The sequence below is a fragment of the Rhyacophila brunnea genome, unplaced genomic scaffold (assembly GCF_057557595.1).
Source record: "Rhyacophila brunnea isolate RB1 unplaced genomic scaffold, BYU_Rbru_1.0 scaffold_2, whole genome shotgun sequence".
Lineage (NCBI taxonomy): Eukaryota > Metazoa > Arthropoda > Insecta > Trichoptera > Rhyacophilidae > Rhyacophila > Rhyacophila brunnea.
Window position 1 is genome coordinate 57,880,003 of NW_028232859.1, and position 23,986 is coordinate 57,903,988.

A 23,986-nucleotide genomic window follows, 5' to 3' on the forward strand; every position below is an offset into this window, starting at 1 on the left:
CTTTGTAAAATGGAATTCTACCAAGTAAATACTGACTAAGACCTTTCGCTCATGGAGAACCTAAAATCCGACGAACTGGCAGCTGATGGAACTCATGAACTGGTTAGTGACTGATGCTTCGAGCACAGCGCTACTGAAACCCACTTGCAATAATAATCTCATAACCTCAAACCCATTGTCTTTCTTACTTCATTCTAAGCCTTTTCCGTAATATCTTTACGAAAATATTCTAGCAGCCTGTAATTATACAGGCAGGAGTATTTCTCAACTTCTGTCACAAATTTTTAATTAAAAATGAGAGATTCCAGTCTTGCCGCAAGCGAGTCGCCATTGAAATACATTAGTGAGATACTGGCTGGAATTTTAGTTTGTCTCGTCTTTTTTGAGTATTCTCATGAGCGGAAGGCCTAAGGCTCTGGAAAATAATGTTGCAATAACATACCCAACACAACAAAGAGGATTACTAAAATGTACAGGAAACTTCCGGAAGGTTGTAATAAATGAGAAGACGTCATGAAGAGTTATTTGGATTGTTACATTTTTTTATTTATGGAACAATTAATACTGCTAATTTTAATCAAGTTATCTATTAATTTTCAATAGATATTTTATCAAGGTTTTTTTTTACATATTTATATAAAAATAAAGTAAATAAAGAAAAAATTAAGTTAAAAGTGCACCCAACACTTGTAAGGTTAGTTAGTCTCAATTAGCTTTTTTATTAGTTTCAAATTTAATGGTTTTTTCCAGTATCAATAATTATCAATAAAGTTTTTTGCTAAATACATAAGGTAAATAAATTAATGCATAAAATTAGTACTCAAGTCAACTTGACTGGACAGATTATTTCAATAGTGTTCGGTTCATCGTGAGAGACAGGAAGATCTTCCCCAAATTTGACACGGTAAGCACAATTCCTGTGCGGGTAGAGGAGTTTATTGTCGAGATATGCTTCACAGCCATTGCACCAGACTGAGAGGTCTTCCAGGGACAGAACCAACGCGTGATCAGAGATTGAGTAATGTTCCAACATGTGACCTCCAATGTATCGACCGCAAGCTCTCTGAAAACACACAAATTCAATTTTACACATTATATGAATTGGCATATTAAACTGTCATTATTCGTAGGATGTTTTATCACATTTGAATGGTCAAAGACATAGCTTATAATCAATATCTTTAGAATTATCTTCAAATGTGGTAATCGTGCCCATATTTTGATTAATAAAATGCCTAATTCTTGTCAAATTTGGGTTCACAGAGATTATAAATATAATTTTTTATCGTAAATATTTCTATTATTTAAATAGTAAACAATTTTACTAATGGTTTTATAAATGCGTTTCAAAATTAAAATATCTTAACACCACTGCACAGTTATGTACTGAAATATAACTATATTCTAATACTATTTCATGTAATAAAAATACTTTAAGCAGTCATCAAATGTTTAAAATAAATATAAAGGATAATAAGGCTTCAAAATTATATAAATAGATTATCTACAATGTTTAAGGTGTGTCCAGGATCATGCTTTGAAAATAGAATAAAAGCTTCATTTATTATTTTTTCCGTTGTATTCTATATCGAAATTAGAACTAAATGACAATTTGTTTCAGCCGATAAACTCTTAAATGTAATAAATATAGGCAAAATAAAATTGGACATAGTGCTACTTGTATCTCACTTTTTAATTTATTCCGCATAAGGCACATATTTCCTTGGCACTGTCATGAGTTTACCAGATGCTACAGCATGGGAGACGCCCATTTCAATATAGAACGATTTCTTATTGGTTGACTTAAACACGCGCGAAATCAACCAAGCTTTAAACTTGGCGCTTTTTGTAATAAATCGAGACTTAAAATATTTTTTTTCGTAGGGTTATGATTTTGGCCAAATGTGGACTTATCGCTTTTTGGAATTAGACGCCTCATACTACATATAATATATAATTATTCATATAATTACAACATTTAAGGAAAGTCCAGACCAGAAAATACCATAAAATTTCCATTTTTACTTACGTGGCGCATGTGGGCCCAACACAACTAGTGAAATCTGAGATAGAGGAATTTGTATGTAATATGATGAAGCTAATACTTAACTAATAGTTTTGAAAGGACAATAAAGTCTTCCACAGTTTTGGGGAAATTAACACGTCTTTAAATCCACAGAAATTTTGGTTCACACCCCTGTATAGATAATATCAAAATTTAATACAACATGAATCCTAAAACTACTTACGATGTGGCAATGTAAGCAGACCCAATTTTCTTTGGTATGCTCGCAATTAATGCACTTCTGACCCTGCGCGAATTTGTCTTCTGTGGGGATGGTGGTCAAGGTTTCGATGTGAGGACACCACGCCAATGGTACCACAGCAAACATCTCCTCATTAAGTATCGCCTGTGAAAGAAAATTATGACATTTCACGTATGTGACAATTGTTAAGAGTGCTTAGCGCGGCACACATAACAATAAATATGTCTCAAATTGTGATTTTAAAAGTAAACCATGTTTTTTAACTTTCTCGCCACTTCAAAGATAATGTGTTTTCATTTGACACCGAAAACATGAGCAGCATTGACAAGACGATGAATAAACATGCGTAAAAGAATAACATTTCTAGAGTAAGGAGAGTTCATTAATTGACGATTATACGATACAGTAAAACCTCGTTAATACGAATTCCACAGGTCCGACAATCGAAAAAAAATTCGAATTATGAAATGTATGGGGGAAAATATTAAAAAAAATATTTTGATTTTCGTTAATTTCGCTTACGATCATAGATGTGCCTACTAAATTTCCGATACAATTCGTTCAAATTAAAATCTGTGCAAATAGGTACCATGTGTCATTAATTCATAAATTGAAGTTACCAAGTAGCTATAATTATAGACGAAATATTTTTATATTTTTCTAATTTGCAATTCCAACACAATTGTTTTGCATTGGTTTTCTAGTAAAACTATGTGAAAATCTAATAAACAATCAACAATAATTAAATACCTAAATCCCTGAAACATGTGAGTTATTGATTTTCCTTTGAGTGGAGTGCAGTTGTGCCTCTGATGACATACCGCTGTGTGCATTAATGGGTCATAAAATGTCAGGATTATTTTTATTACCTTCATAAAATAAGTAATTTATGATGTTTTAAGAAAAGTCTGTCATAATTTTTAATGATTGGTTCGTGAAATAGTCTACTTTATTACGATTTATTGAATATTTTTATACGCCAGGACTTTGAAATCATTTCGAATTACGAAATTCATTCGAATTAAAGGTATGGTTTTATATGAAAATAAAGTTCAAGAGACTTTTTTTCGTGAAAATTTTGAATTACGGCAAACTTCGAATTATCTGTGTCCTTATTCCTGGCTTCCGGCTACTGATAAAGAGGTTGTACATCACTTCACTAGAGATGACATAAGGAAGGGTGTCTTCTGTTCAGCTAATAAGTCAATTAGCAATATAAAGTCTTTATATACAGAATGCAAAGTAAGGATGGATCACTTAACCGGATGTATGCCACGCGCTCTACAATTCCGTGCATATAAGGCCGGGCATAGAAAATGAGCGTGTATAAATGTTGTACTTTACACTCATTACACTAGCCCCGGTCGATTGTTTAATAAATAGTTTATTATATTGTACACATACTGCCATCACTAGGAATTATGGCGACATTCTTAACCGATATGAGTCTTTATGATATACTTTTAATATATTTCTAAATAATGATATGTTTCTATAGTTTTATGTTTTCATAGAAATTCGTGGTCCGCCGGGTACCGCCATGCTAATACCTCCCGGCATTTAATGGGTTGAAATAAGTGGTCAATATACTAACTTGTATATTCTCTGAAAGGTAGTCTGTTAGAGTTAGTACTTTATCTCCAGCAGCACTGCTTCCCGCCGCTGGCCCGCTAGAACTACTGCAAGAAGCTCCATTTCCGGTTGACTTCTGTGGTTGAGAACTTCCAGGGGTGGAATGCTCGGGTGTATCAGTGCATTTTACTTTGTTCATTTCACGGCAGAGGGTGACAGTACTAGCACACACATCAGAATCTCTGAGTGAAAGAGATTCCATACCCATCGTGGACATAGAAATAATCGGTTCACTTTGATTTAGCCTGATGCTGTCATGCATTTTAGAACTGTCAACGGATGAATCTTGATCCTCCGTATTGTCAAGGTTGGCGGAAATATCCCCATCTGCGTTATCAGAAAAGATATTTTTCTGAGGCAGCAATGGTTCGCTTGTTATGAGACCTCGGCTTTTTTCCGGCGGCGGTAGAACATTTTCTTTGGGCAGAGCGATTTGGAAGCAGAGATTTTTCCAGTATTGTTTCTGAACTGATATTACATTATTTATGGATTCCACAGCACTCGGATGCATTAACAATTTAGGTTCGTAATGGTGAACTATCGGATCTCCCAGTAAAGCTTTGGTGCACATCGCCATGGCGTAAGATATCGCCGTGACATTATATCCTCCTTCTAAGCATAGGATAATTTTTCCATTGGCGAGGCCTGACAACCAGTGAGTGAATCTTCCAAAACATTCTGGAGTCACTTTACAACCTGAAAGCATCAAACAGAAAACTTTATTACATATAAACGGTGACCTCAGCGGGAATGTCATCAGTATGTGTATGTGAAAGAGTAAGGGGATCTGTAGCTCTGCATATCCACAAATGCAAAAATATCCACAGCTATGATACATTGGTATAACATAAACTTTGTTTCAAAACTATTAAATACAGATCTATGACATAAATTCCAATTCAATTAATAGAGCAAATCTTGAAATAGGGCGATCATTTACCTCCAAGTGGATCTCCTATGCAAGCATCAAATCCAGCTGACACGAGGACAAGTTCTGGCTTAAATTCATATGCAATGGGAAGTACGACTTGCGTAAATGCTGCTAAATATTCTGCGTCACCCATACCGCGCTAGAAATATAAATATGTACATAGCAATTATTTTTATATGTATACATATGCATCTATGAGCCTCTAATAAAATTTAATCAGTAAAATTCCATCAAAAGACTATAGTAAATTAGCTGTATGATGCTAATACATACTACCTCTTCCTATGCTATTCTGATAGATGCAGGCAATGATAAAAAAATATTACTTAGTCCGAGCTCACGAGCCTCCACTGACTGAAACATTATACATATTAAGTCATTGGACGCTGAAAACGCACCTAGCGCGTAACGATCAGGCGGCCGATAGATGTAATTAGCATGTTATTTAAATGTGATAATTAAAAAGTAATTATCTACTCAGCAGTCAATGAGTAAACAGACTATTTTTTGGAGAAATGATTGGCCACTCGCCCATGCCTAATGGGTCCTTCTCTGGATCAAACACATTGAAAAAATTGGACCCATGGTGTTAGGGGCATGACTCTGCTACTACTTCACAGAAGATGTTTCTGTCCTGTAACCATATTAACAATCGTATAAACTTGAAATATACTACAAAATTAGCATTCGGAAAAATTATTTTACTATTATAAGACAAAATTTTTAAGACTTTCACAGGTATTTGTTCATGAGATCATCTCCATCTTAAAATCCATTACGATTATAAAGACAGAATGTAATTATGTATCTATTAGTTCATGACTACTTCAATTCCTTAAACGTATCTACTGACAATCAGAAGGTATACAGTCGATATAGATTTAAATACCACATCAAATGCTCACCTTGTTCCATGGAATGTTAACATTAAAGCCGGCAGCATCGCCAGTACCGACTTTAGTGTAGTCGCCATCTGTTGAGGTTGGGAAGAAGGTAGCATGGTCGTATCGGTGGAGCGAGATGTACAGCACATGTTTATTATCGATGAATATACTTTGTGTGCCGTTCCCGTGATGCACATCCCAATCAACAATCAGGATTCTATAAAGAAAAAATGCCACGCAATGATAAAACTTCGATAGTGTAACCTTCAGACTTCACAGTTACATTCCACTCATTCATTCAATAACAACAACAGTTTCCACATGATCGGCCCGATAAAGGCATGGAAAAGTGTATATTTGTACCGACACACAATTATTTAATTTAATCAATACATATAATTATTACGATAAAATCTCTTGGATAACACACTAATTTTTAATTTAAACGCCACTTTGTAGGTAAATGAAACTCATGTCACATTCTGGATATGTGATTAATATACAATGTTTTTATTTATTAATGATAATTATATAAAATTGTGATAATGTGTCTTCTTCTTTTATATTGTAATAAGCCTAAGTAATATAAATAATATTTCAGAAACTTAAATTCTACCACTAATTGATTAGGACGCACAAACGACCTGCAAAGTCTAGCGAAGCAGCTGGCTCTGCTAGTTACCATAATTTATATATTGCTATATGACATTTCTAACACACGTCAAGTAAGATCTGGTGCCGATGACAGCTATAGAGCGTTTTCCATGTTCAAAAATACCATGGCTATTTTGTTTAATAATGAAAATTTGAATCTATTATTGTGATGAAGTTTGTTTCATTATATAAACTCAATGTGCTAGTACTTCACTGTAAGCATCTGTCAAACTATTATGAAACCTTCCTATCATTTGTTTGCTTTCATGAACTGATTAAAATAAATTTATTTTCGTGTTACGAGGGTGGGTCAATAATTCCTTAGAAAAAAGCATTAAAACAGTTTTTATTTTTGTATTTTTTTTTATTTCTCAACATAATCTCCTTGGAGCTCAATACACTTGGTTAGACGTTTCTCAATTTTTTTTAAACCATCAGAAAAATAAGTTTTCGGAAGGTCCTCAAAATAAGCATTTGTCCGATCGATGACTTCTTCATTTGAAAAAAAACGTTGTCCACTTAGCCATTTTTTTAAGTTTGGGAAAAGGAAAAAGTCACTGGGGGCTAAATCTGGCGAATACAGTGGGTGGTCGACCAATTCGAACTTCAATTCTTCAATTTTAGCCATTGATCGTAAACATGTGTGAACACGGGCATTGTCCTGATGAAAGAGGATTTTTTTCCTGTTTAAATGAGGCCGTTTTTCTTCAATTTTGTTTTTTAGCTGGTCCAATAAAGATGCATAATAATCCCCTGTTATTGTTTTTCCTTTTTCCAAATAGTCAACGAAAATAATTCTACGTGCATCCCAAAATACAGTAGCCATAACCTTACCAGCTGATTTTACGGTTTTCGCCTTCTTTGGACATGGTTCGCCTTTCGCAATCCACTGCTTTGACTGTTCTTTCGTCTCGGGAGTATAGTGGTGTATCCATGTTTCATCTACAGTCACAAAGCGACGAAAAAATTCATCCGGATTGCGTTGCATGAGCGACAACAGGGCTTTAGAGGCCACCACCCTATTGCGTTTATTGTCGACTGTGAGCAAACACGGCACCCATCTTGCAGAAATTTTTTTCATGCCCAATTTGTCATGTAAAATAGAAATGACGCTACCTTTTGAGATCCCTGTAACCTCAATTATCTCACTCAACTTTAATCTTTGGTCACTTAACACCATATTGTGGATTTTATTGATCATTTCTGGTGTAGTCACCTCTACAGGACGTCCTGAGCGTGGTTCATCCTTTGTTGATGTACGACCACGTTTAAATTCATTTAACCAGTTATAAATAGTTGCAAGTGAAGGAGCAGATATGCCGTGAACTAAATCCAACTCATTTTTTATTTCCTTTGCTGTTAACCCTTTTATATTAAAATGTTTAATAACAGCTCTAAACTCAATTTTCTCCATTTTTGTAAACAAGCAAATTTTTTTTTTAAATGTACGAGAAACACACAACAACCCGACCAATCTGATTGAAACTTCGCAGCATACTGAATCGGTAGTGCCGCTGCATGAAAACAAACCGCTTACAGTACTAGTCGCGCCACCTGTCGGCTTTTCTAAGGACTTATTGACCCACCCTCGTAGTATATTTTACAAGTGTAGAATTTGCGTTTACAATCTTTTTTTTTAACCTTGCATCTTCTCCCTGTCTTGCTGTCCTACACATTTACATATGTTTTCTCCCATGCACTACAGATATATCAAAACAAATACAAAATGCAAGGTATTATGAGGTCACAAACGGGTTAGTGATTTTGAATGATAACTCACCTTTGGAGGGAGTGATATGACTGGGCGTACTTGGCTGCAACGGCAACATTATTATAAATGCAAAATCCACTAGGCACATCTTCGGAGGCATGATGACCTGGCGGGCGGACTATACAAACGCCAGATCGGGCTTCTCCGCCCAGCACTGCGTCTACAACCTATAAAATATATATTTTAATTAGTTACATATTATTACTGTGGTATATTTTGAATTTCATCAGTAACATATTATATCCATCATAGGTAAAGTAGTAATTGGTTATTAATATGTACATATTTCAGTATAGTTATATTATTGGAATCCTGAAAGATTTTGAACAAGTAATAAATTAATACTACTGAGGGTAGGTGCTTCTTGATGAAGACATGATTTAAATTCAGTAACTTAGTTTTGTATCAATTCATGGTAATCGGTAAACAAATTCCTGTAAACAGAAATGTTGAAAAATATCCATACAGATCCAAAAAAAATCTATGAACAACCTACATATTGAAAATTTCAGTTTTGTAGTTGAAACGCTTTTCATAAATCGCTGCTATTTGTCAGATTTTATTTTATTTGAATTGACTTGTTATCGTTCTGCATGATGTAGAAAATACTTGTATCAAAAACTATTTGTCGTTTTGGATGTATTGAAATGGTGCCATAATTAAAAAAGGGCCATTATATCAAAAATCTGTGTAACGAGAGGCCATATGGCATAAGGGAATATAAAAGTATTGTCATTTCAAAGAATCAATAGAATCACCCATTAAATTATGTCTTTCAGTAAAATTAGTCAAAGCTCACTTGAGAGACTTGGGCATCTGCTCCTGAGACATGCCCAGCAGTAAAAACCTGCTGATGCGTCACATCCAAAACGTAGGGTCTCATGATACACTCGATTAAGACCGAGTGTGGTGCGGTGTGGGTTGGTTTGGAGGGGTCTATGTTTGTGTGATATATTTCCATTCAAGTATTGGAAAAAGAATGATTAAAATACCTGTAAAACACTACCAACAGCTGTGCTAGCACTTAGAGATGTATCAGGGTGGAGGTAGAGCGATTCGAAACTGGACTGTTGCGCTATCAGGTTCCGCGGAAGGCTGCCGGCGGTGTCCTGAACCAAAGTCAACAGTGACTGCGAGTGTGCAAGAAGCAATTCCTCGTCGGTAGCTGTGCGGCTTGCAATGTGGACAGCTCGCTCCAGTAGGCCCCACTCGCTTAGGCGATGGTGAACACTGGACAGGCGCTCTGGTCTTTCTACGTGACCACTGCAACAGTAAGCGAGAACATTCAAACTTGCTACGATGAAATCCAAGCATACCTTCAAAAACCCGTTAAATTCCTAAAGACACGATCATGACAATCCTTTCAATATTCAAACTGACAGTTGTGATTCAACCAAAGATCGTAGACTATACCTAGATGGAGCTTTATGAATCCTTAGTATTACAGCACTTGATGTTATTTCTGGAACAATTGTAGTATAGTGACAGAAAATTTTATGTGCTGGCATTGTTCATAGCCACCGCATTTGGCAGTTGACGCTTCTGTAATTGATATATTATTGTTCTAAATAATTATAATTCCGTGTATTTGACCGCCTTTCTATGTAAAATAATTGATGTAGTCTCTCCTTAGACAGGCTAAATTTACATTTTAATACATAACCTAGCTTAATTTGTTTCATAATGTAAATCTTTTTGTTCCGGTATAAATCGTGTTTGAAATGGTCATATATTATGTATATGTACTTGTACCTAATAATTAAAATAAATAACATCCATTCGTAACAAAAGTTTCGAGGTTAATCTTGGTCATAACTGCACATTTAATAATTAACTGTTGAATGAATCTAATATTAAGTGAGGGTAAAATCTGCCATGAAAAATGACTTGCAGCTAATTTACACGTTAATCCATTGGTCCTTTTTAGCTTATATTCATATTAACTTTTGTTCCATCTAGTAGAGAAAGTTGCCTTCAATGTCTATTGAATTAAGATAATTTTACTAAATCACAAAGATATCTACACTTACGGCTCACATATATTTTTATGCTTCAGCATGGCTTCGTCGTACACATAGCATAGTCGATTAGCGGGAACTGACAGGTTGGTAGCTGTAAGAAAAGAAACAACACATACAATACAGCTACTTATTCCAGATGTTTCATCAATCACAGACGTTAATTAATAATATTGTTGTTGAAACTAAACTATTTTAGACACAAATGTATGTTTGTTCAATGCAAATCGAAATAAAACAAAAATTGAAAACAAGCTGCTTACTACGGTATGAATGGTGACTTGTACTCTCTCTGACACACTAATAGTGTCAATCACCTGAGGCAGTGGCTAACTGCGCATTGTGGACCAAGAAACTACCAGTTGTTTTGTGAGGATTTGAATGAGGTAGATGCGTCATATGAAAATGTATCGACTCTGGGACTGTGATTGACACAGTTTTTCCTAGACATTTATAATAATTACAATCAATCATTTACATATCATATTTAAGTAATTATAAACTGATAATTTCATTTTTAAATGGTTAGCACATGGATGTTTACTGTAGGACAAGATTTTCTTGGCTACGTGTTAAAACTGTGAACTAACAAGCTCCTCCCATTTTTAACCGCAATTCGATTATAGCGACGTCCGGTTAGCGACGAGTTGTGAACTTGTTAAAACTGTGAACTAACAGGCCCCTCCCACTTTTAACTGCACTAGCAGCGACTTCCGGTTATTGCCTAGATCTTCTTGACGGACAGTAGTAATAGAATTTGGTGTTCAATTATTCTTTATAATTATGTATTATTTATTACGTACATTTACCCTTGTATGATTTCATCTTTCATTGAGCAATTATTTTTGTTATACCATCAACAAGTCGTGGTACTTAACAGGTGGTTTTCGAGATATTGAAATTCAAATTCAAATTGAAATGACTCCAGTGAAGAATAAACAAAACTTACTTATTTTGAGCTGAGTAAGCCGACGGTGAACATCATCCAAGAAGTCTTTGTTCTGCAACGGGTAACAATCCCGCGTGGCAAATGTTTCCGCCCGCTCCTCGTTTCCCAACCATTTCACTTCTACGATGTGCTTCTCTTTGTTAATATCTGACACGTTAAGAACAGAAGTGTCGGTGCCGTATGTGGGCTGGTATTTAAAGCAATTCCAGAACGGTTTGTGAGTGTAGATGCAATTGAGAATCGTCTCTTTTATTCTGTGAATAGAAGAAATTAAATTAACAATAAACAGAATCTGTCAGTCACTGCCGGATTGGATATTTTGCTATACATTGTGCTGCAAATATATTATCAGGTAGACGAAGCGATGACAACATTTAAAACTCTGACTAAAATCATAAAGCTTGTAGAGATGACAATGACATCAGAGCAATGCCGCATGAAGCTGCAGTCAGGAATATGGTCATAGGCAAGGTATGGTGACACGATGCCCTGGCTTGTCTGCTTTTTAATACCCCATTGTTACTAAACAGTAAATAGCAAACTAAAACATATGGCTATCAATATACATTTATCATCTCAAAATCGGCACTGAAAAAGGAATTTACAGTACTATAAGCTAAAGCCAAAAAAACATAGCTAAAACATAATATGTGGAAAGTTGTTGAAGGAAGTCAAGACCCACACCGGGTTGTCGTGTGTGTTGATGATGATAAATATATTATATTATAATGTGTTCATAATTGTTTTTTCAATTACCATCTAATGATAATAAAATGTTCAAATATCAAATCTGAATACATATCGACATACTATGAGTGTGCATGGGGGGATCCAAATTCAACAGAATTCAAAAAATGTTTGCCTTGAATTGAGTATGAAAAGATCAGATTATAAAAACAAACATTTTATAATTTTTTTTATACAAAGGTTATAGCAAAATACCACCAATATTGTGTTGTATAGACAGCTAGCTATACAAGTCATTGAACTATATAGAACTCTGCGGCAGGAAGTACAAGCTAACATACAAAATCTGTATGCAAAAGGAAAAGGATGATATGTCTAAATTCACTAATTTTCTGAAGAGCTAAAAGCACATTAAGTTTCGAACCACTTTTAATGGACCTTGCACGTTCCTGTATGAAATTTACTATTTCAGAGATATTGATTCGAATTGTCTCGTCATTTATGCATTATAGTTAATCTGGCATACTCTTTTTATTCTTCGGCCATATCCGCCCCTTAGATGGAGCATATGGACACCACGAGGCGCCTCCAAGAATCCCTATCGCTCGCCAGTCTGCTTCGTTCCAGGTCAAACCAACACCCCATAGCTCTGCCGTAAACACTCTATAGATAGTATTTAGCGGCCTCCGGAGCCCAGGACGCCGGAATCCGGTTGGCTTGAAGAACAGGCAAGCCAGGTTGAGGTTCTCTTCTAGCATTCGCAGCACGTGGCCGAGCCAGGTCCAACGTCGCCTATTTACTCACAGCGTGATGAGAGGCTGCTTGGTGAGTTCTCTTATCTCCTCGTTGCTCCTAAAGTCATGCACACCCGTCGCAAACATCTGTTTTTGAAGCTCAGTATACGGTTGCTCTGAGCCTTCGTAAGGTGCCATGATTCGCTACCGTAAAGCAGCACCATCAGAATGCAAGCATCGAATAGGCGGCGTTTGGTTTTGTCCGAGTACAATCGTGAGTTCCAAACACTCCGCATCGAGTGGCTGGCATTCTCACTTTATTTAAAAATATAAGACTTGTCCCCCTTTTCTTTTCGAACACAGAAAAGTTTAGGAAATACAAAAACATGATTGCTGGTGATATAAATGATAGACAGTGTTTTTTCACATAATAAATTTAGTTCATAGCCAACATAGAAGTTTAAATTCCAATTAAAATAATAGGTCCCTATACGGTACATATCATCAGCCGGGGTCAATCCACTGCTGGATGAAGGCCTCCCCAAGCTTTCTATAACTCTGTCGGTCCTGTGTCGTTCGCTGCCACGTATTTCCGCCGAACTTTACTAATTCGTCAATCCAGCGGCTTTTAGGGCGGCCCTGTGGCCGTTTCATGCCCCTTGGGTACCACTGGATGACGGCATTTGTCCAGCGGCCGTCCTTTCGGCGAACAATGTGCCCCGCCCATCTCCATTTCAGCTGTTTGGCAACGTCTATTACATCGCGTACTCCTGTCTGCTTCCTAACCCATTCATTTCTCTTATAGTCCTTTCCTTGATGCCCAACATACACCTCTCCATGCCTCGCTGTGTGACTCTTAGCCTTTGGACATCTCTCATGTTGAGGGTCCACGTCTTGCAGCCATACGTGAGCACGGGTAGCACACATTGGTTGAACACCCTACACTTAAGACATAATGGTAGGTCACCCTTGAAGATACTATTCAGACGTCCGAAAGCACTCCATCCCAGCTTTGTTCTTCGAACAATTTCATCGTGCATGCTTCCGTCTATGGACACCTGCTGCGAGATAGACGTAGCTGCTGACTTGCTCGAGTTGGGTGCCATAAATACAGATAATCGCAGGGTCCGAAAAACAGTTACTCATCACTTTTGTCTTTGAGACATTTATCTTTAGACCGACCGTTTGACTGACATCCGCGAGTTCTTGCATTCTACCTTGGAGGTCTTTCGGGTCTTGTGAGACGGTACATATACTTACCTAAAAATGCAATATGAATAAGAAATTTGACAAATATTGTTTATTTATACAGTGGGTATTTTGAACAAACCTACCATTATGGAGAACTTCAAAAAATTAAATTATAGTCAGTGTTAATAGTTGTACATACGATTGGGAAGGCGGTGAGAGTGGAGCCAGGAGGGGCACAGGATCTCCGAGCAATGCACGCAATGTCAAAGCAGCTCCCTCCGCAAGAGAAGGGAGACAATATCCTCCTTCTAGAATCACCGCTACTTTACTACAAACGCCGAGAAGCAAGTGCGTCAAATGTGCGTAGCATGCCGGGCTTACTTCCATTTCCCCCTGAAAAGTTATATCATTCAATGTCATGTTACTCTTGACTATTGATGGAAATGGAGTTTAAATGGGAACTTTCCCATAAAGCTTTAATGCACCAGGTTTCACTTTTCGGCACTGAGACCACTGACATCTATTCGCATGATTGTTTCATTACAATATTGTAAAAATTAAATTTTCTAGTTCAGTTGTATAAATATCATAGATAAATTCATAAAACCTGAATATGCTGATAGGCAAAACACTATATTATTGAAATTATTATATGTGATCTCTTTTTGTTATTATTATGTACCAATTTTATTAATTCGTTATGTTATTATGAATCATGTAAAATGTAATTAATAACAAATAAAATAATGTATATTACATCCGATGATGGTTATATGCTGGTTAGCCATATATTAAATTGCTGTCCTGCACATCTATTCTATACACAAGGCTGCTATCGAGGGTAGTTTATCATATTTATGTATTGAGGAGGTTAATTGTTACAATAAGTTAACCATCTGAAACAGCACCTCCCTTGGCAGTGTTAACTTTTAGAGCGAGATAGACAGTTTAGATGGCAAACTTATTGTAACAATTATAAAACCTCGATACTTAAATAAGATAAACTACCCTCGATAGCTGCCGATAGCAGCCTTGTGTATCGAATAAATGCGTTGGAACGAATGTTTTGTAGTATATACAAAATCATAGTTGAGCGAAAAGATTTTAGCCTCACTAAGCCCAGCCATAAAACATTGAGAAGAGAATTTGGTAAAATAAAAACAAAGAGGGCAGAAACCACACTGATAGAACTGCCATAACGATAATGTACTAAGTAATAAGTTCAAGCCACCGCTAAACTGTAGTAAGCATTTTGCTACAGTACGTATAAATATATATATGATTAGAGCTTATGAATTCTCGAGAATGATTTTATTAAGATCTTCGAGAATCTCAATAACATTTTCTCAAGAAATGATAATATCGATAATTCAAAAAAAAAAAAAAATTTCACAATCACAACCTTTTTATGTAATATATCATAATTTAACGACAGGACAAACAAATTTCATTGAAAATTATAGACAGACAAAGCCCATCGCTCCTTATCCAATTTTAATGGCTAAAATGATGATGATGATAATGATAAAACCCACTATGATTATTAAATGCAGTACATAATATAAAGCTAAAAATGAGACAATCTCTTTATTTGCTTCATTTTCAAGAGGCTACCGAGAAATTAACAATTCATAAATGAAAAAACCAGGAAATAAACCATAAATTACAATTATGTCATTTTAAATATTGAGTGGGTAGTTTCATTCGATTTTCTCAGAGTGGACATGATTATTTTATTTAAAATATCGGACATAACAATAAACGTAATATTAATTCATGAATTAGTAAAATTATAAGCAAGCATTTGGCCACGCAACTGAACATTCCCGCAAGTAGAAAAATAAATAGACCTTCTCGTCTCCGAGGGCGGAGTCATAGCCCGCAGAGCAAATGACCAATTCGGGGGAGAACTGAAACAAGGAGTAAAAAAGGAGTAACCAAATTACCTCAGGACAACCGAGCGCCGCGTCGTAACCTGCCGATACTAACACCACTTCCGGCTGATACTGCGGAAGGAAGTTCACAACATTTTAATTTGGTTTTATTCGTGTCATTGTAATCAGGGTGGCTTACATTCTAGTTTCATTCCATCTTCGTCATTAAGCGCTTCTGAAAGTTGCACTCACATGCCAGTTCAGAGGCCAAGTATGACGATGTACCATAGAAGTTGACTCGAATTATCCGGAAGCACCTAAACCGTGTCATTTTTAATCCTATACGAGTCGGATTTCGGCATTCTATGATTAATAATATTGACATTTCGGTGGAAGCATAGGTAGTTAGAGAAAAATATTTTCTCGATAACCTTATAATACGCAGTACGATTTCAAAGTGTGTCAGTGTTCTGATGTTAACCATTAGACTAGCACAGAGCATATCAACAAATATTTCAAAATTTTAAAATATTCAATATAACTTGATAAACATTTTTAAACATAAATAAATTGAGTAAAATTATTTAATTTTATTATGTATCCATAATTAACAATATAATATGAAAAAATGCATGTTGCAACTTACTTCAAGGGCCATCGGGAGTAATATTTGTTGCCAAATGGCCAAATAATCAGAATCTTGCATTTTGGTTTTGTTTAATGGCACATTAAAGTTATAGCCAGTTCCTGCGCTGCACCCCACATATTGGAAATTAGACTGCTTCAAGTTTGGCCAAAACGAGCCGTGCTCGTACCGATGAATAGAGAAGTAAACAACTCTGAAAATCATCAAAAGCTGATATCAGTTACTTGCAATCTTTCTACTATATCGTAAAACAATTAATGAAAGAAAGATTCTCTCATTCAGTCTGATTAACCAATAGAAATGGGAAATGCTTTATTGAAACCCAAGGAGTTTAGGAAACAAGACAAGGCTGTGCAAGTATTCGAAAAAAATTTTTTTCCATAGAACACTTAAGACAAGTTAAAAAAATACCAAAGGTGTCTCGCATCCGTACGAATGTTGAGCTCTGCGAACAACCTAAGCCCAATATAGTCAATGTTTTGAGGGCACGAAAACTTAAATAAGCCGGTCAAAACGATAAATGCAATGCATCTCAATAAAGTTATGTTAATGTAACTCCTCTAGATACTCGGCCACTAGGCCGCCGCCTCCTGAGGGAATGGGCCATGGCCCCCATAAGGGGTGGCTGACAGGGCTTTAGCCTGGGGGCCCGGGCATAGGAGGGGCCCGGCATGGCGGGTCGACCAGCTAAGTTAGATTAACACACATCACAAATTTACTCTAATAGTAAAAAAAAGTACTTTACTTCAAGGCTGTTAAATATTTTAAATATGTAGGTGTGCGTTGCAATTCGATGTGATACCTATATAATGATTGATATACTTAATTAAATGATAATTTCTGTGTAGAATTTGGGAAGCACTATTGTCCCTGTACACTGCCCTTAAACTTAGCGATAGGTAGGTGGGACCGCCAATGATCCTGGACTGTGGGCCCGCTTCAAGATGTGGGGGCCATGGAATGGGCGGATAATCAATCAAGAGGGACGTAGAGATTGAGCGTGATAGACTGGGGAGAAAGAATTCGGGATAGCGATGACTGGAGGATGGTTGTGTATTCAACAATGGACCTAATGGTCTATAGCGCCAGCCTAAGCAACTAAAGAGTTTATTTTACTAGGGCAAAACGTATTACTAGAGTGCGAAAAGTTTAAGTTGATGTGCGGTGGCTTGAAGAACTAGAATCCCCTCCTCTCACGTTTCAGTATTCATTCCCCTCACCTTGAAAGCATTTGACGTTTCTTATGTGTGCGCGGGCGGTATCAGTCATTTGGATGTGTTAATAATGGCAAAAGTTTTGAAAAGTGACAGCATAAGTCATCTTATCTCCTACTGCGAAGAAGAAAAACGACAAAATAAGCTCATTCGACCTTTTAACAACGTTATCGAAAGAGTTGCCGCGATGATAGGTACAAAACACACTTGAAATGTTGCCATATAATATTTATCCTAAGTTATTGGGAAAAAATGTATATCATTGTATTTGAAATTTGCGAAAATATATTATAATTATTTAAAGGGCAAATAATATCTTCCAATCCTGGCAATACTCCCACAATACTTCGAAATTGAAAACAATACGAGCGGCACCGCCAAGCCTCACGTCAAACTTTTCGGTCTCTGTTATCTATATTTCCGATACACTCTTGTGTGTTTCCTTGTGTTATACAAAAAAAAACAATTAAAATGTACTTAGTAGGAGATAAATGCTAAAACTATTAAAACAAGACAATAGTACATGCTATTAAAGGCTTAATAGCTTGTAGATATAATGTAGTAAAAATTACCTTGGATCGTCGTAAAACATCTGCTGCGTAGCCTGTCCGTGGTGAACATCCCAGTCGACGATCAATATTCGTTTCACACCGCATTTGGTGAGCGCATGCTTAGCTGCCAATCCCACATTGTTGTAGAAGCAGTAACCACACGGTTCGGCAGTCATAGCGTGGTGGCCAGGCGGCCTGACCAGAGCCGCGCCACAATCTATTCGACCTTCCACAATTGCCTCCACTAAATCTATCGTACTGCCCGCAGACAGTAGAGACAGTTCATGGGAAGTCTAAAAAAACATAAAAATAATTGTCAAATAAAAAAATAATATTAAATGAATTATTACTAGTGCCTAGGAAACTTAGGCAGCCATGCGGACAACCATATCAATTGTCACCCAAATTAACGTACGTGATACTCTTTTTGGTTTGCTCCAATTTGTGACCAATTTCTCCACAAAGAGCATGAAAGCTTGATAAATTAAAGGTTGCAGGTTGATAAGAACGTAGCAAATGTAAAGTGGAAAATCACCCGTGATGGAGCAGTGGCAATGTGGCTGCCTCTGAAACTGTTATGGTCCACTTTGTGGTGGCCCTACTTTGCCTGATTTCCAGCAATTTGAAAGTTCACATTGAAATAATAAATTGTACCACCAATATATATATATCGCTGTCTGATTCCCAGGTTGTTCTATGTCATTTTCTATAAAATTCTAAGGAGAGCAATTTGATAGTTCACATTGAAATATATGCACAACCTATATATATTAAAAACTGTGTTCTGCATATAAAAGAATAACTTATTTTCGAGATTATCGATAAATGCGTTCATAATTTTTATATTCTGACTAATGGGTTAAACAGAGTTCTGGAAATAGAACAAAATGGCATTAAAAAGTAATTTTTCTTAAAAATGTGAAATAGAACAACTTGGAAATCAGGCAGCGCCTTATAGAGCATATACATCCGTTCCAGAGTGAAAATCGTAATTAAGTTTTTTAAAAGAAAATCTACTTCAATGTATTTGTAAATAATGACCTCTTTTTCATTTAATTTACCCACCCAAAAATAATATTACAAGCTGTGATGGGAGTAGAAACGACATGAAGAAAACTAGATCTTGTGATCACCAATAATAAAACACTACTTACAGGATGAATGTAGACAGCGTCATACTTAGCAGAAGTCCTTTCCAAAAAGTCATAATCTTCACTTTGATGTGTGGACAGCATCATGTCGTAAACACTCTCGGAATGCATCTCGAGGACTTCCTCTTTGCTCGCTGCCCTCGGAGTGAGAGATTTGCATCTCTCTAATAAACCCAGTTCTTTACATCTAAAAGTAAACATAATTCAAAATTCAAACTCTTATCAATGTCATACAATCGAAATATATTTTGACGTCCAAAGTGTTATGAAAATTATTATTTGTTTTTTATGCCGTACTTCAATAATACATTACATTTAAGTTAATTTGTTTAAAGCCATATTCGAATTCAATTTACCTAATATAATGATCATCGATTCTTTAAAAGCGGAAGCTGCAAGGGAGGCGAGAAATCTGAATTTAAATATAAAGTGGACAGATTAGAATAACCTAAAATGTGGTAATTGATTGTTTGAAAAAAGTCTACCTTTCAATAATTGAAGATAATCGCTCTGGACATTCAGGGTAGCTTTGATCCCATAAGCATCTGTGTTGTAGCATATGGGGATCCGTTACCAATCCAACATCACCTCTCACAATATTTTTTGAATCCATCGCCTAAATTAGAATAATATTATTTATTTTATTTTATATTGTATAACGGAGTTTCTTCTAAATTACCTACAACTTGCTGATGGAATGAAAAATGACTAATGAAAATGAATAAGAATATTAGAGAATTGATATTTTTATCTGAGTATTGTTGGCAAAATGTCCTATGTGAGTGCAAAGAGTCATAAAGATAATAATTTTATGACATATTGAAGTAAAGATTATACACAAAAGTAGGACAAGTATTATAATATTATTATATTTGTCAATAACATCATGACAGCTGGATTAATATTCATTTGAACTTCACAAAAATTAATGATTTAAAGAATGTTAAACTCTCTAGTTTTCCATCTTAATAAACATACAATAATTATTTTGTAAATAATAACTAATTTTTAAATACCACAAGATGTTTATAGCAACTTGCTAACTTTATTTTGAACACAGACAAAACTGTTATCACAGAAAAACACCTGACTGCAGAAGTTATCAAAGATAAGTCAAATTATTACAGCAAAATTGGAGAACATAAAGATTTATTAATCTCTGCACATTGATAGTGATAGTCACTATCTTTTTGTTGATGGGCCTTGTAAAATTTTATACTGTGTTCGACATGGGTAAAAAAAATGACAAACCCCTTCACATTACGTTTAGCTACCGATTACAAACAATGTGTAAATAATATATACTTCTAGGAATAAATCTTCCCATCCAAATATTATATAATAATGGTATATTATGTATGTTAATATGTCTGGGGAAGAATTTTCCAAGCAAAGAATTGTGAGTTAAGAATTGTGAGCGTAAAGAATTGTGGGCAAAGAATTATGGGTGGGAATAATAATTATTGTGGGGTAAGAATTGCGAGATAAGAATTGTGGGCAGGAAGAATTGCGGGGAAAGAACTACTGTAGGCAAAGAACATTCCGGACACCGATTATTTTTCAATTAAAACCAGTATGCGAATATTTAACTAAGTCAAACTTTAAAAATGTTTTTCAATATTTTTTATTTATAGATTATTGAAATAATTAAAATTTTTAATCTATTATAAGAAAGGTGGCAGATATACTTTGTTCACAATTTGCACCGAGCCCAGAACATGAGTTAGCAGCCTGGTTGAGAATCACTGATGTAGATAGTAAACCAACAGAAATCATCAATATTTAAAGGATTAAAAAAACATTCCTTTGAAGATAAATTTGTTCTGAAGCTATACTTAATCTATATTGATATGAGAATGTTTAATATTGATTAAATATTAATCATACGTAGCATAATTAGTATAGTTTTAGTTGAGGAAATGGGGAGCTCACCGTTTGAAAATGGTCTCTTATTAAAACTTCAGCAGAATTCCTTTTCTTTTGTTGAGCTTTTTTCTTAGCGGCTAATAATGCTGAAGAAAGCTAAAGATAAACAAAATCACCATAAATTGAAGTACTTATAATTATTAAATATTTTTGGAAAGTTATATTAGTTTTAATTTTAAATTTGCTAACTACACAGATGTTCATGAATAATTGGACTGCATATGTCAGCTATATTTTCAGCAACGAGACATAATAATATGATTCACTCTGGCTCGCGATGCAGGGACAGATAGAGGTCAGTAGGGACAGAGGGAGGAATTTGTCTTTGATACGCAACCTCCGTAAGTGAGTCAACGTTGAAGGCGTTGGCGATCTGGTATGATTGGTCCAATATAGAGATATGTAGGTACCGATGTATTTTAATTTGGTCACTAGTCTTCGAAAAAAGACGGAACCGTAAGAAGAACAAGCAAAACATAGATCAAGTAATGTTTTCACAAACCTACGGTAATTGAATTCAAAGTTTGATCATCTCTTACTCATGAATAATATGTTATTATCATTATTAACGTAACGTAACATTATTTTTTTACGAGAACTGGATGTTAGCCATTTGCTCAACCTATTAGGTCCAAGCTCTAGACATAAACACACATTAAAAACCAAAATGTGAAATTTTGCCAGACCCGGGATTTGAACCCGGACTTACCAGGCGGATATATTACCACACGGCCATCGTGTAAATTCTTAAATATTTAATATTATCGACTGAGGGTACTTGATGACATTTGAATTTTAATTGATTTAAGTTTTATACTATTACTTATCGTTTTTTTCGATGTGGATTTCGTCATTCACCATCTTCAAGCACACAATGATAAATACACACTGCCAATGAACACAGATAATTCACGTTTACATAATAAATTAATACACTATAGCAAGCACTACGCACACTCACCAATGGTAGATGCACACTGATAATGAATACAGTTAATTCTTGTTTATATAACAGATCAAAACACTGTAGGTAAATTTAGTCACTAATGTCATTAAATATACCTACAATGACATTTCTCATTAGCTAATTTTATTAAATTCCCAACATGTTACCTAGATCCATTGTTTATAAGTAGGTGATGACAACTTAATGCGCTTACTAAATGTGGGTATTAATAGTGAGTTTCCCAAATTAGTTTTTATACGTGCTCCTTTACCTTAGTAGGTAATAAGATTTTATTTTCTTTTAATGAATTCGTTGTCAGTGTGCATTTACCATTGGTGAGTCATTGTGCCTGAAAATGCAGAAAGCAAAACCCAGGTCGCAAAAAAACAATTCAAATGGAATAATACAAAACTTATACCCCGCTTACATATGCATGGATTTACTGTTGACAGTACGTATTATTGTGGCCATAACAAGAAAATGTATGTGTAAACATGTATTATCCTGCAGTTGCAAGATTGCATGCATGAATCAAAGAAGTTCGAAAGCTTTTGAATTTTCATGCGACAGTCGGGATTTTTTCAATCTGCGCCTGTGCAGTAGAACGATAGTAGCGAACCTGCCGGCAAAAAAATAAGTACACCGCGGAAAGACTTATTTTGAGGTTAAATTATTTTTACGACCTGTCAAATAGTACCATAAAATGACAACATCGCGTCTCGCTCACTCTTAAAGAATGATACCCCGTTTACACGTGCACAGTAAGAAAATGTATGGGAAAACATGTATTATCCTGCAGTTGGCAAGATTGCGTCCATAAATCAAACAAGAAGATTCCAAATTGTGATGATTTATTGCGCGCAAGTAAGATTATTTTCGATCTGCGCCTGCGCAGTACAGCGATAGGGGCGAACATGCCGGTAAAAAAACGAACTACTCATTTTGAGCTCCGATTTTCAATACGACCTGTCAGATAGTAGTATAAAATGACAACCTTGCCTCTCGCACTCTTGAAGAATGAAATTGGAGAGACAGTCAGCACTTTTACGTGTAAACAGTTATTGTCATGATAGTTTAAAATAAACACGATTGCCGACAGTAATTCCATGCACGTGTACAGGCACTATAAGATTGGAGAGACAGTCAGCACTTTTACGTGTAAACAATTATAGTCACGATAGTTTAAAATACACACTTTTGCTGCCAATAAATCCATGCACGTGTATACGCGCTATTAAATCGGTTAAAATGTATACATTTGACTGGCATGTTACAATTTACAGTACAATTTTCCTAGTGGAGTGTTGGAGTAGGGTAGAACATCCACCTCTAAGCTTGTGGACTGTAGATTTGAATCCTGCTTCATTTGTTTAGTGGACCCATTTGATTTTGACTAGGCTTAATAATTTATTGCATAGCATAGCCAGCCATTGGATGTGTTTTATTTGTATAAATTGGACGTCTCTCATTGCGAAAAATAAATAAATCATGTGAAATGATAACATAGTAAGTAGGCAATATAGTTTTATAATTGCGAAATAAAAATTTACCTTAGAAGAAGCTGACATCGCCCTCGTTTGTATTTTTGCTTTTCGTGCCCCATTTCTGGTGGTCACGCCAGATACTGATCCAACGGTAGCAGCCTTTTTAGATTCATTACTAACTCGCCTTGCCGTTGGAGGAGTAGCCTAGATAGATTAGATTACTAATTAGTAGTTCCTTTGTGCCAATAAAAAGACATCATGACAAACAAAATGTAAACATTGCGCGATTGTACCATAAATTACACTATATTACAAAATTTATGTTTTATTATCTACTGTTTTATAAACAAATGCTCACCATTAATAATATAAGACCGTTGAAACGTATTAATACTTTACATGCAAGTAAAAATTTTGAACAATAACGTTCTGCAGCTTTAACCCCAAATTATTGATGCGCGTTTGCAGATTTCACG

General features: G+C 35.6%; 1 protein-coding gene across 5 annotated transcripts; it reads right to left on the minus strand.

Moving 5' to 3' along the window:
- Nucleotides 1-515: 515 nt before the first annotated feature.
- HDAC6 (histone deacetylase 6) lies at nucleotides 516-23,986 on the minus strand. Of its 5 annotated transcripts, none has more exons than XM_085946971.1 (18): nucleotides 23,869-23,986; nucleotides 23,577-23,714; nucleotides 21,087-21,176; nucleotides 19,640-19,770; nucleotides 19,158-19,341; nucleotides 18,025-18,296; nucleotides 16,239-16,431; nucleotides 15,569-15,628; nucleotides 13,918-14,111; nucleotides 11,107-11,360; nucleotides 10,170-10,251; nucleotides 9,132-9,402; nucleotides 8,149-8,306; nucleotides 5,736-5,931; nucleotides 4,840-4,969; nucleotides 3,862-4,595; nucleotides 2,250-2,411; nucleotides 516-1,063 (listed from the first exon to the last, which is right to left on the minus strand). In XM_085946971.1, exons 1-18 carry the CDS (start codon nucleotides 23,869-23,871, stop codon nucleotides 821-823), a joined length of 3,495 nt encoding a protein of 1,164 aa, XP_085803097.1. In that variant the 5' UTR covers nucleotides 23,872-23,986; the 3' UTR covers nucleotides 516-820. The 5 variants fall into 5 exon arrangements, with proteins under 5 accessions (XP_085803097.1, XP_085803096.1, XP_085803098.1 ...); XM_085946970.1 differs by lacking the exon at nucleotides 15,569-15,628 and adding an exon at nucleotides 15,665-15,724; XM_085946972.1 differs by lacking the exons at nucleotides 15,569-15,628; nucleotides 21,087-21,176 and adding an exon at nucleotides 15,665-15,724.

What these genes read in the sequence shown, in the direction of transcription:
- HDAC6 (XM_085946971.1), bottom strand. An exon ending in TCATATCACTCCCTCCAAAG is followed by an intron (nt 5,932 to 8,148) that starts GTGAGTTATCAT and finishes TTTTCTTTATAG; the next exon opens with AATCCTGATTGTTGATTGGG. An exon ending in TTAACATTCCATGGAACAAG is followed by an intron (nt 4,970 to 5,735) that starts GTGAGCATTTGA and finishes TTATATTTCTAG; the next exon opens with CGCGGTATGGGTGACGCAGA.